Here is a 14,339-nt window from a genome sequence, read left to right as displayed (position 1 = left end):
GAAGGAAGAGCGAACATGAGGTGTCTCTGTCCCCATCTCTCTTCAACCTCCCTCCTGTTTTTTTCCATTCTCTTACGCAGCTGGAGTCAGGGTGTTTGGAGTGGCCTGACAATTTAACTTATAGTTTTAATTTAATGTTTTACATGTGTTTTAGAGCTAAAGTAGAGATAGACACAGCAGCAGCTGGAGCCAGCTGTAGCACACACCGGTGCTAGGCAGTCAGACATCTTTTTAGTGTTCTGCTAAAGCACCTCATCCGTGACCACTGGCACCCCAGCAAAATTAGACAGCAAAGCTGCATTTTATATGAATGAGTATCTCCACGGCATAGTTGAGACTTGCACTGGAAGATAATAAAGCAGGATACTTTAGTGAATCTGATCCTGCTTTAGCAGTGAAATAAGGTAGTAGTTATTGGTTAGTTTGAGTACAGAAAACGTAAGTGCACTGTAGTGTAGCCATCAAATATCGTTTAGGAATACTACTCTGGGGAAGACTATAAATGCAAAAACAAAATAGAAGAAGAAAGGCAAGAATAGGAATTAGAAGTTATTCACTTTCATGCCAATGGTTTGATACTTGATTAAGGATTTCCTACAGTATGGCTTTTGATATCTTGTAAGTCGTGTTAGTGTTAACTACCCATATGAAACCTGCTGTGAAAAAGCTTCAATAACAAGAACTATAATAACTTCATGAGGAATGTTTGAGTCATTGAGTTTAGTAAGTTATTGCTTAAGGCCTCTGCCAAAATAGGCTCGTTTATCATCCTGCAGACACTGTGACACTTAAAAATGAATAAGTGCATGTTATGAGTATGAAAATATCTTTCTGATAGTCCATAAATCCTTATTGAAATAAAGGGAATAAAGGAAAGGCAAGGAGAATGCGGGGACAGCACTTAAACTGCTGTACATGAAATCTGGCTTTTGGATTAGCTTTAGATTTCCATCTACGCAAGCCTATGGCATCCAGACATTTTGCAAAAAGTAATGCTTTGGTACTGATGCATATTACTGACTGGGCTGCATTTGCATGACCCGTTGAGCAGGAGGAGACCAGTAAAGGAGAGGTGGCTTAAAAGTGCCCCCTGGGTCCAGGTGGCAAGAGAAAAGAGTCCCATAATCCCTGCATCCTAAAAAGTAAAAATATGTGCCCTAGATACTTTGCAATTTGTAACTTGCGCTTTTAATATCTATTTCAGCTGTTCATGCTAAAAGTCTCGTAGCAATACTTCATCTTCTGGTTGCATTATCACAGTATTTTCGAGCACCAATCAGACTCCCAGATCACGTGTCCATTCAGGTTGTTGTTGTGCAGGTAAGAGAGGTGTTAAACAGCTCTTGGTAGTGTTGTGAAATTGACTGAGGGGTTTCTTGAAAAATATATCTAGACTTGCTGTTTGTGCAGGCATACGTGTGTCTCTTTGGCTGACAAGAAACACTCGTGCATCTTCCCTGCTGACAATGCTTCAACCAGAAAAAGGCAGAAGTGCTTTCCCAGATTGAGCTGTATCTCAGAATATCTTATTTTGATTGTGAAGTGGCCAGACTCTGACATTAAAAATATATGAAGCATTATTATTGTTGGAATGTGTTTGTTTATCACCCAATATGATCTCTAGAATTATTATTTTATCCATTTTTGACAGTCTTCTCACTTGTGTAGAGATTCAAATCATTCTTGGCACTGAATGATGAATTGTCACTGTTTATTACATTCAGATTCATGTTAGGTGACTAAAGATTCTTTTTCAGCCTTGTGCATGCTAATTTAGTCTGATTACAGTGTTGGCTTTCTCATAAGCATGCAAAAAAACCCCATCAACTAAATCTTTTGTGTCAGTCGGTCTCCTTATTAGCGCCTCATCCATCCAAACTCTCCATTTTATCCTGTTCCTCATTTTTCTTTCAGTTGGACTTGTGCTTGCTCTATCTCATTTGGCCTCTTGCTATTTAATCTGATTATCTTTGCCTCAAATTAACTTTGCCTTTATTTTTCACACTGTAACTGTCTGTATTTATGTGTTTTAACTGATGTTACCCTTGAAGTGTTTGGTGCAAAGAGCTATTGGTCAAGTTTTGTGTGACTGAAAATCTGTGGGACACATCTGAGAAAGTAACCACTCCTTTTTCCAGCATTCATATCAGACGAGTTTTGTAATTTGGGGAGAAATCTGAAGAAGAGTCTCTGGTAGATGTATCACTGACACCTGATAATGACTCATTGACTCTCAGGCTCTGTTTACTGGGTTTCTCCACAGAAGACGAAAGAGAACCCCAGCAAATCTGCACTTACATGCCTAAGGCTTCAGAGGAACATAACTTGCAAGCACTTTCCTTTGGTTATTATAAATATATTAATTACACTGGTTTATCTCAAAATTCTACCAAAAACAGCTTAAGAAATCAGAAGTGCAGCAGTCAGGGCATCTTTGGGATGAGAAACTAAACCCGAAAAAGAACATGGTCTTAAAATAAAGAACCAGATCTTGCATTCCGCTGTCACTCTGTGTGTCCAGACAAAATTCCCATTGAAATCAATGGACGTAATTGTCCTCTTGTTTAATAGGCTCATGTAGTTCAACAACAAATCCACTGAAGTCAGTAGAGATAAACCAATTTAAAAACAATAAGTAGTGGGAGAATCTGGCTGACTGCTTTGCCTCTTAGCTACACAGCTGTAGCTCAGGCGCCAGTGAATTGCAGAGAAAGCATTTGCACCAGAATGAAATACAAGTAATGTTGCAGAAGATTTTGCCCTGCAGACCCAGTCCTTGGTGAAAGGCAATCAGTGGAACTCCACGGCTGTGCTGATTCCTATTAACATAGGGTGGGGGCCAGTATTCTTACTGTAATTGTGTTTGAGACATTTTTATTTTATTGTGGGTGGGTTTTTTATTTTTATTTTTTAAATCTGTCTTTCATGTCCTGTGGGATTGGTTCTATATAATTCTTCATGTACCCTTTGAACTCAATGAAAGTTTTAATCAACAATTAGCAGATACGAAAGCCTAATTTAGTGTTCAAACTTGCATGCCTCATGTTTTAAACCCTCATACGTTATGTAAAGTAAGGTCATGCCTAGAGAAACTCAACAGACTATGTGGTAGCTGGTTTCAGATTCTACACTATACAGTTTGATAAAAGGAATAATAGAGAGAAATTAAGGAATGACATACTTTCATGAAGTCTTTAAGGAAGACTACCCTAATTCATTTAATGATTTTTTTAGATTTAGAAACACATAACGTGTGAGGGTTGCTGCGTTGGCTGGGTATGGTTTATTGAAATAGAAACAAAAGATATGTCTGAAACAAAAAATGTGCTCAGGCCCAACAGGTGATCAGCACAGTTCTTATGGAAGCTTGTTTCCTTTGGCCTTTTTGTACAAAAGCTTTTAGCAATAAGAGTAATATGAAATCTAGGTTCTAAGCTGATTTGGGGAAAAATGTGGTAGTTGTACCTTTTGTAGCTATTTTATTATGTTATTTTCTTTTCCTTCCATACTAATAGAATGAATAACTTTGAAAAAAGCCCAGGCTTTCTTTGATCACTTCTACTGAAACAAGTTAGAGGTTTTATGGAGAGCTGGATCTTGCCGTTATTTTGCCTCTTTTAAAAAAGCATTTATTTATGCTATCCACAAATGGTTAAATATCAGATTGTTTGTGTGCAAGAGCTTAAGTCAGTATAAGAATGCTTCAGCATATTCTGAGTGCTGAGAGAGCAATTCTTGGGTGCATAAACTACTGTTAAGCAAAGCTAGGAAATTAATGGGATTAGAAGAAGGTGTACATCATAAACTTAATTTGAGATTATTGGTCCCACTGTCTCTCTGAAAGCCCTGGGAAGGTCTGAAATGTTTCCAAGCAGCATTGCCTCCAGGTTCCCAAGAAGTCTTTTTTTGAACCAATGACAAATGTATTTGTTCTTTCAAGCTCCAGAATAGTTCTGCATTTCATGGTGGGGCAATTATAAAACATGATCCTCCAGATGAAACAGATGACAACAATACATAGGCAAAACCCATTCAAATAGCGGGAAGGTTTTCAGAATGGGACTTTGTGTGGGAAATTAAGCAGTTGTCCCTCAGTTGTATAAAACTGCTTACACATAGCTGATGTGAAGAGACATGAAGAAGAGAGACCCTTTCCATGTCCAGACATATTACCCAAATTTCAAGTGTATTTTTTTGTTCTAGGGGTAGTTGCCAATTTAAAGTAAGTGATTAGGAAGGTCTTTCATGGCCTTTAGTGGAGTCTTTCAACTGTGAGAGAAGATGCCAAGCCTGTCCAAATAAAGTCTTCTGTGGTCACTGGAATGTGTGTCCAGCTTTTCTTTTTAATGGGGAATCTTAATTCATGCCTCATTTCTTAGTGACTTTCAAACAGAAGGTCTTAATTTTTATCATTTGTTATTTCAGTATAGCTACTGTTGTCTTCAAGAAACATTGCTGGACAGTCTTTCAGTCCTCAGTAGCACTTCTTTGTATTTTCAGGAATATTACGTCATTCTCTGTCTGGTATAAAACTAAGTTCACAACAGGTGTCATTGGTGTTAAGGCAACTTCTTGAGGTGGAGAGTTCTTAAAGTGCAAAAGATGTATGGGAAGCAACCTTCACAGAGAAGGCGCTTAGACTAGTGTTTCTAAGGTCCATTCCCATTGTTGCCATTGGCACTTTTTCACCAGTCTTTACAAATCAAAAGCATAGGAAAGTCTATCTTGATACGTGCTGGTCAAGTAAGTGTCCAGCAGATGCACGTTGGTTTTGGGCAGTGTGGAAATTCCATTAATGTTAGTGATCAGATGCCAAGCACAAAACTAAGGCTTGGTGTCTTTTTTTTTCTTTTTTTTTTTTGGTCAACAATAGGATTAAGGTCCACAATTCCTATTGATATTAATTGCAGTTTATCAAAAAGGGAAATATGCTTTATATCAGTGCTGGAGTATTTTTCATGCTATTTGTGCATGTTTGCAGAGGGAAGGTAGAGTATTGGAAGCCTTTTTCTTCTCCCATATCACCAGACTGGGCACTGAGAAGTACAGCTACTATTGCTATGATGCCCAACTCCTCTAGGAGAGAGGAGTGTTGATAGCACTTTTGCTCCATTGGCATGTCAGAGTCATCATCAGGAGGAAATAAAAGTTTCCTTCCACTCTGCAGCAAAGAGAAAAATAAACAAAAATCCCAGAGTGGAATTCTAACTTGAGCTAGTATGAACTAGATTGTAACTTCAAGTGCAAGTACTTATTGCTGTCTGCGCAAGCTGGAAATGAAGATAGCCCTAAGTGATGTAGTTTTTCTTCAGACTTTCAAGATATGTGACAGAAGACGTCTCAGCAGCTGTTCTGTGCCCCCTCTTTCAGTATGTAACACGCTGGACTCCATTCTGTCTTTTTAATGTCCTCCCTGAATGTATTTTTAACCATGTGCAAGATATTTAGTAACAGAGCTTTAAAAACTATAACGCAAAACACCTGAAACTATCATCTAGCTAAAAGGACAGTTCATATTACTCCAAGTGCCAGTCTGGAATGACCCAGAGAGTGCCATGTATGGCTTTCTTGCAAAAAGTAAGTTTGATCCTCATATATTTCAGTAATGCAGTATAGAAGTGATAGACTCAACCCTCGCCAAATCCTCAGCACATCATACACCGAGGACTGCCTTAGGGCTGTGCTATTTTCTCCAAGGCAGGGAAGAGCAGCAGCCCCAGTTCATATGACATGAAGGACGTTCCAAAAGTCTCCTTTTCTCCTTTCCACGTAGAAGGCAAGTGTAGGACCAGCATAAACTTATTTTTCTTATTTTTCTCATTTCCTTGTATGACAGGCAGTGAAGAATCATGAATAATTGCCTAATGTCTAGACTTTACATGCGGTCGTCAGCATTTGCCTGACTTTTCTTTCTGTATTGCAAAATTTTACTAATTCCAGTGAATAGAATTAACAGAGAGAACACAAAGAGAGGCAAAACATATGTGTGGTATTTACACTGCCACCAGATGACTGTGATCGGCATCCTGGAAACAATGTCAAATTTTTAAACTCCTTCATTTTACAACTGACTCAAAATGCAACCATTTCAGTTGGCTTCTGCCATTTTGTGTACAGCTTCTAGACACGGGCCACTCACCACCACGTACGAAGAGCTTCTTACATCTGAAGGACATTGGAGTCAATGCATATATTAACACCAAGATGACTAGGGTCTGGAGCAGGATGTGAATAGTTTATCCTCCATTTTAGTTTTCCATCACAAGCAAATAGGGCTCTTCGTGTGGAGAGAAGTCAGAAGAGGAAAACACTGAGGCAAAAAGAAATTATGTGAATAGGGTAGAAAGAACAGATAGCCTGGGAGCAAGATTTTTGCAAAAGAGAAGCATAGGCACCATCTGCCAAGCTGTTCATTGAAATACAAGGTTTAATTCAACTCACCTATACATACCTCTACTAAAATACTTACATATGTGTTTAGGTGTTTCAAATGTCTTGCTGAATTGGGGCCTTTAAAAGAAAAGTGAATTAAGAACAATGGAGAAAGGAAAAGAAATACTTCCTTCTACAGGTGGAGTTTCAAGTTTCTTGTTAATGTACAAAAGTTGTCTGAAATACTTGCTAGGTGAAACAATATATTACTGTAAGTTTGTTTAAAAAAAGTTCTTATTTTGCAGGTTTCTTATCTAATTATGTTTGTGGATCACAAGTAAATTTTTACTGTACCCTAAGCATTTAACTTCACTAAGAAAAATGTCGCTTTTTTATTTTTTCCAGAAACGAGAAGGAATCCTCCAGTCTCGACAAATCCAAGAGGAAATAACTGGTAACACTGAGTATGTCAACACCACTTTTGCCAGCAGTTCAGTAATTGAACACAGATGCATCTCAGAAATTCAAACATTTGCTGATATTTAGATTTTGGTATTGGGGTTCCAAGGAAGATGATGCATCAGCCAGTGACTGTATTTTAGCCTTTTCAAGAGCTGCAAACATGCATCTAAAAATACAAAAGGGTGAGGAAATATAGATCTGGGGAACTAAAAGCATGAGATCAGGATAAAAGAGAAGACAGAGTGAGGATATACAAAATCTCTATTTTATATTTATCTACTATTTATTTATTTCTATATTTATCATATTTCTTATTTTTTTTATTCAAAAGTCCTTCAAACAAACAAGGAAGATATGGCTCATTCCTTTATGTTGGTACTTATTTGATAGAGAACTAGATTTTTTCAAAAATGAATGTGATATGACTATTTTTAGGTGTTTGGACTTTGGGGATGTAAAAAGACGGTAGTAAGCCCTGTACATGTCATCTCACTGAACAACTCATAACAGAAAAGTTATTCTAAACCAACAGAAAGCAATAGTAGACTATCCTAGTTTCTAATAGAACGGAGAGAAGACAGACTATTGACTTATTATTAATCTTTATGGATTTGTTTATTTGTTTATGTGTAATAGTTGTATGAGGGATCAACTGGAACAAAATGCTGCAGTCCTTAAGAACGCAGTCCAAGCATTGTTTTGGCTGCAATTGTATCGTGGTTGGTGTGGTAAATGCATCTTTAAAGCAAAGGGAAAAGTTTTCACAAAATCAACATGAAAAAGCCTTCTTCACTCAGGCAAGGTGTGTTGGCTTGGTTCAATAGTAGGAAATCTGAAATCTGGCCTCCCATGAGACTTTAGTGAAGCTGGGAGAAGATATACTGGTGGACTCCAAGACTAATCCAGGTTCTCAGTTGGAGTAACTTGATGAAGGCTTTCTTAATTTCATGGATTTACTCCAGTTTTCACCAAGCTGAAGATCTGGCCATGTATGCTGTTTTCTTTTGCAGCACGATGTCTGCAAGTGAATTATATATAACTATATTTTGTTCTGTTTGGTTTTTTTGTTTGTTTGTTTGTTTTGTTTTCATAGGGCATTATCAGGAAGGCATGGTAAGTTTATTTCATTATTATCTTTTTCCTGAGGCAGCCAAAGTGTACTTCAGTTCTGCAATGGGTGGTCACTTGATCAAACTGCAAGGAAGTAGAGAATTTCAGGTTGCCCTGGCAAATACATAAACCACAGGCTATTGTGGCAGTTAATAAAAGGAAAAAAGTATTAAAATCAGTCTGACCATCTTTAAAACACATTTCATTGCTTTTCAGCAGGTGTTAATTTGCAGGTGCTTTGCAGTTTAACCTCCAGAACATTACTGTAATAGTATTAATGGTCATAAGTTCCCAGTTATATAATATGAAATGATGTCTTATCATAAACCAGCTGGTGAACCCATTGGCATTCTTGCATACATTACCTACTTACACTTTAATGATTTTGAGTTGTTATTGAACAGGCCTAAACATCACGCAAGTTCCTGTGCCTAGTATGTCATACTGCTAGCGTTGAGACTGGCCAAATGCTGGGCCAACAGAAAATACTCATATGAGGAGCTTAGGTGGAGTCCCACCAAGAATATAGCATTTGTTTCTTGTATTCTTTAAATGGCAGCCTTACAGCTGATTTAAAAGGCTACATGCATGACCTCTTTTCCCAATTATATCCCTGGGCACTCTTACTTTATATAAAGTCTGCCTTCTACAAATGCCTTTGGATCTACTGTAGCAATTTTTTATCGAGGAATATGAATGTACCTTTTTGTGGAGTCATTTGCTAACATTCAGGTGATTGCCGAAATGAAAATTGCTCAGAAAAGGCAGTAGTGCCTTTTTATTTTATATTTTTTCTCTTTCCTTCAGAAGGTGACTGTAGTAGCACTCCAGTCATGCTACCCTAGGTTGCCTGTCCTGCTTATAATATGTCCTAAATTGCATATCAGAATGGCCCAAAAACATCTATACAAAGGATTGTATTGCAACTGTGTAATCATAAACTTGCTTGAGGTGGTTAATGGTACAGCACACCACAATGCAGTCAGTGGCCCATGGGGAAAAACTTCCTCTGTAGCTGTAGTGACTCTAGATGTAAACTCATGTTCTTCTGCACACAGTCATTTGGTTACTTAGCTCCATGAATCTGGCTGTTTAAGGTTTTATACATAAAGGTACTGTTCTTTGTTCATTTTTGAGAAACAGGGTTATTAGGTAATCCAAATCCTACTTGAAAATTATGTTTTTTGTAAATAATAGAGAATAAGTTACTAGAAGCTTATAGCAAGACGGCAGTATGCAAAATACATGGTACTTGGAATACAAAGAGAATATATTGAAACTTTTTGCTGATTCTGTTGTCTTAAACCAGTGTGTGCCTTAGTAAGGGTTTATTCTGCATTTGGACAACTGCTGCTCAGGATATTAATGTGTCTGAATGTTTTTCAGAAAGAGATGCATTTGATACTTTATTTGACCATGCTCCAGACAAGCTCAATGTAGTGAAAAAGGTTGGAAGATTTTTATTTTTAAAATGCATAATCTGTGCATGTGCATGCTTGTATGTATCGGTTTGTATGCATGTAGTGAGTGTGTATGTATATAATATATAATTTGCATAGCTTGCATATATTAAATACGATTTAGCTTTATGCTTAAACAAATATACAAATTCATGTATGCAGTGTTACTTTTTATTAGTATTTAGCAGCATGAACTTAACTTTGGAACACAGAAGAACATGTAGTTATCAAAGTTTCCATCAAAAAGAAGTTGTCAAAGTGTATGTTGAGTAGAACCCAACTGGTAGATTGAGGGTACTGATGCCACAGAGGTTTCCAGTTTACAACTGCCAGGGGTCTGACCTACAGTATTTTGGCTGCTGTCAGATTTGACTGGAGTTCAATTACCCACTTCCCTATAGTCGGCAACAAGGGGTTTTTTAAGAAATATTATGTTTTAACAGTGTATTTTTATACATATACATAACATTTATTTTATTTCTGTTCTTTGTTCTTGGAAATTTTTATTTTTTTTATGTCACATTTCAGTTTTAAAGCTTAAAAATTGTGTTGCAGTCCCTTCACTCATGGAGATTCTCTTCTGAGTGGAGTTCGTACTACATGCATTGAACTGCTGCCCTATGAATAGGCTTTCACTACATTGTTTTCATATTTCAGACTCTCATCACCTTTGTGAACAAGCATCTCAATAAATTGAATTTGGAGGTCACTGAACTGGAGACCCAGGTAGGATTTTACAGCCTTTCCTAAAGGGAGAGTTAGTTTGCACTATGTTATGCACTATGCCCCCAACTTCATCCAGACATTTCATTGAATTATTATTGATTGTGATCTAAGATGTTATTTCAGCAGGAAACCCTTCGATTCTAAATATGTTTGTATGAAGAAGACCCTTACCAATTAAGGAGAGAAGTCATGAGGGCAGCTAAATTTCTCTAAAACAGTTTTGTACTGCCATTAGCATAAAAATTAATTAACAGATACTACTTGTTGGGTGCTGCCAAGTGCTGTAAGCAGAACCTGTGCTTGTTTTGGTCAGGAAAGGACTCTGTCCACTTGGTTTGATCCAACGTCAAGCTGAACAGTTGTTTCCTGCCTACCTTTACACAAGCACACAATCGCATGGGATTACAATGACTCTGTTCAGTGGGGATATGTTCTTGAGAGTGAAGCTACCCAAGTGCATAGGCAGCTGTACAGTTGGGCTGCAGGCTTGATTGCACCACAGAAATAACATGGTACATAGTCGTCTTTCTTGTTCTTAGTTGCAAATTGGCTGGAAAGAAGCTAAAAGAAAAGCTTAATCCTGCTGTGCTAATACCTCCCCATGTGAACAATTGCAGCAGCTATCATAAGAAAATTACAGAGTCAGGCAGGAAGGATGGTATCCGCGCTATCAAAAAAACCTAGGTGTCTTCAGGATAGGCTTTATTTTATGGCTTGATTCATGTTATTAAGAATCTCTGGTTTATTTAAATAGATATCAATCTGACAGAGATTTTTCAAAGTTAAAATATAGATGGAAATAACGCGTAAGGGCTTTCAGAAAGGTGTTCCCTATGCCTGCTTATTGCATTGTTTACTTTTGGAAAAAACATATTATTCAAATGTACCTAAAAGCCCCTTAAGCGTTTATCCAAAACAGTATTCCTTAGGATGAGAGACTGTATTTCTGTCAGTTGAAGAAAAATTATCTACATCAGGAAAGTGATGGGTTGCTTCAGATCTCAGTTTGATTGTGAGGGTATCTCAGTGCACTGACAGACCTGATGCCACAGGGGTAAGAGTTAGAGGCCTTTAACAAAATCTTACTGATGTTGCTATTTTTTTAGATAGAAATGAAATATCATAGCAATTAGGTATCTTCTACCTGTAATTACGTACACTTAAAATTAGATTGACACAGACTTGCAGAACATGAACAAAGGTAATTCTTTGTTCCTTTATTTCCTCCGATATACTGAATTTCAGTGCAGTCGTGAGATTGCACCTTCATTCTGCTTTTCTCTGCTCAGGGAATGCATGCCATTTGAGAGCTTGAAAGGTGGCTGTCGTGATTCCCCACAACTAGTACAACAGAAAGCAAAGGCATAGATCAAAGCCACTGACCACCTCTCTTTCCAGGGACTTTATTCTGTGTGTATATTTTAACATTAGGTCAGTTTTGAAGAAGACATAACAGAACATACTAACCAAATGAAAGGAATCAAAGAAGTGAGACGAGATCGTTTAGTTGCAGTTTAAAATATTTGTATTACTAGTTTATTAACATTTCTGCATTAGACATATATATCTTGTTCATTTAGCAAAGCAATGAGTTATTCTTCAGAAAATGTACTGAGAAATGTCTTTTTTACAGTTTGCAGATGGTGTGTACTTAGTCCTGCTAATGGGTCTCCTAGAAGGCTATTTTGTTCCTCTGCACAGCTTTTTCTTGACTCCTGATAGTTTTGAACAAAAGGTAATTAGATTTCATTTTTCTGTTAAAAACAAATAAACATATAAACGTGTCTAGTAGTACAAGGGTGACACAAATTTTTCCACATAAATTTCATGTAAATAGCTGAAATCAAGAGAGGACTGTACTGGTAAACATTTCCAAGCATTTTTTAAGATCTCAGTATTAATGATTATCTGGAATAAAAGGAAAAATTATATTAGTGATGGGGCGGTTAGCAAGTATTAACTGATTTTGGCAGCCATTGTCTGATGCTGTCATTGAACCAGACTTACTGTTTGTTAAGTGTACAAAGAACTATACACATGAATTGATGACAGAACTGATTTTTTGTGTCCAAAATCTAAAAATTTAACATTTGAAAGGTTTCATGTTTTTTGGAAGCATAAAGGCATATATGTACAGTGTATCATTTTAAGACCAGCCATTACCTCAGTGTCTGTTGCTACTCAGGCAATTCAGCTGTCTATTCAAGACAAGAGCACTTCATGAGCCATCATGTTCCAATTTTTAAACTTGCGGGAGGTGGGCTATTCTTACTTGTAAGTAATTTTTCTATGAGTAGTATTAGTTCACATGTTATTTTTCAATTACTTTGATATTTCTGAAACCACCGTCACCACCCAGAAAAAAACAACAGTGGGTTGTCTGGATTCCTAGGACCAGATTTTCCATTGATAAATGGAGTCCTGGCTGTTTTTATCCCTTCCCAGTATCCGGGTCTGCAGCTTTCAATAAATCTTGTTTTGACCATTTATACTATATTGTATATAGTTCACAATAATGACTACCTTTATTATATTACTAGGTCCTCAATGTATCCTTTGCATTTGAGCTAATGCAAGATGGTGGATTGGAAAAACCAAAGCCAAGACCAGAAGGTATCTATTCTACTTTTTTTATATCTCCTTAAAAATTTGTGTTGGATCCAGATCTCGTATCATAGGATTATGGTATAGCTAAATAAAGGTTAAAACATTAATCCAAGAGTGAAAGGCAAGATACATTTTGAAGTGCTCAGGTAACTGTATTTTGAACAGGTGATAGATATGCTTTTTCAAAGTGTTGCAAGGCTTCCTTTCTTGAATGGCCAGGGTAAGATTTGTGTGACAAAAAATATGCAGTAATACTCAGATATTTGCTGAAAGAAAAAGAATACAACTGTGAATGGTGTCACTGGCAGATACGAATTGCTCCAATTGCTCCATTTTCCCCCATCCCACATCTTCATACTAGATCTCAAGTATTCCAGTGTAATTTACAAAATTTTCAAAAAACAGGAAGAATTTCAAATGTTCACATAACTGCCTTTGAATGCAGGACCTAACCGTGCATATTTAAATTAGATTTAGAGATGGAGACTGAAAGTTAATATGTGTCTTCAGGGAAGATGAAGGTTTTGCTGCTGACTTTAGCAGGACCAGGATTCCACTCCTCTTTGCACATATAAATACAGGGTTTAAATCCAGGTTTTTGGCCTGGATATAGGGCCCTCGATTCACCATGTTATAGGGTACTCTTGTGGTTCCTCCCATGAGAAGTTACCGCTTCTTACCATGCAGGAGCTGGACGTGCAGCTTCTGCTACATTCTTCCCAACAGGGGCGGTAGCTGGGCTTCTGCTGGTTACCTACCATAATAATCAATTGCAGATTCACATTCTGTGGTGCACGCAGTCTTTTCCTGCCATAGTATTGGATTGTCATTCCCTGAAGAGTTGATAGAAGCTAATACTCAGAGTTTTACTTCTGATAGTAAGGTATCCCTAGAGATTCAGGCACACATCAATGAATCAAGTTCTGCTCCATTCTGCTTATTTTCCATCCCTCACAACTTCCAGATCATAACAGCAGCAGACAGACACACACACACACAGACACACACACACACAAAAAGTCTCAGGATTGGGCCTATGCTACCCACCCATTTAATCTCAACCTACCCAGCCTATTTTTTCACTTTTTTTGATGGCTTGAACTCTTATCCACAATCATGCTTAACCAGTGGTGACTGTATCACAGACTTTTATGTTTGAAATAGTCAAAGAGAGAAGGGGGAAATAGTGAAATCTAGGGATCCAAGTAAAATAGAGAGTATCTGTGATCCCTTACTCCCCATGGAGGTTTAAAATTCTTATGGCATTTAATTTTTCAGGTATTTATTGCTCTAGGGGACAGCTAATTTTTCCAGTATAAATCAAGCCATAAGGATATTTCAGCATATATAAGACATTTCTTGTGCAATTATTGAAATGCTTAATATGAAACTTCCTGCCCAATGTGAATGGAAAAACACATCTGTTTTATGTGTTGTTACATTGGGCACAATGCCCGTACTTAAAATTTCCAGTGAGCAAAAGAGTATTGAAAAGGATCTTACCCTAAATGTGTATACTAAATACTCTTTAAATTCCTACACTGTTTCTTTGAGGTTCTTGAGGAAAAAATATGCTGAAATGTGCTTTAGAATATGAAAAAC

At 37.3% G+C, this 14,339-nt stretch overlaps 1 protein-coding gene across 2 annotated transcripts in view; it reads left to right on the top strand.

The window, feature by feature from the left end:
• PARVA (parvin alpha) overlaps window positions 1–14,339 on the top strand; it is a 69,903-nt gene that overhangs the window by 50,414 nt on the left and 5,150 nt on the right. For both annotated transcript variants that reach the window (XM_054200222.1, XM_054200221.1), the window contains exons 6-12: window positions 1,205–1,320; window positions 6,778–6,836; window positions 7,928–7,947; window positions 9,331–9,392; window positions 10,062–10,130; window positions 11,764–11,865; window positions 12,671–12,743. In XM_054200222.1, coding sequence (XP_054056197.1) covers window positions 1,205–1,320; window positions 6,778–6,836; window positions 7,928–7,947; window positions 9,331–9,392; window positions 10,062–10,130; window positions 11,764–11,865; window positions 12,671–12,743 — 501 coding nt within the window. The remainder of the gene's footprint in view (window positions 1–1,204; window positions 1,321–6,777; window positions 6,837–7,927; window positions 7,948–9,330; window positions 9,393–10,061; window positions 10,131–11,763; window positions 11,866–12,670; window positions 12,744–14,339) is intronic.

This window comes from Rissa tridactyla, chromosome 4 (genome assembly GCF_028500815.1).
Source record: "Rissa tridactyla isolate bRisTri1 chromosome 4, bRisTri1.patW.cur.20221130, whole genome shotgun sequence".
NCBI lineage: Eukaryota > Metazoa > Chordata > Aves > Charadriiformes > Laridae > Rissa > Rissa tridactyla.
Note: the sequence above shows the minus strand (reverse complement) of the source record. Positions and strands in the feature narration are given on the sequence as shown.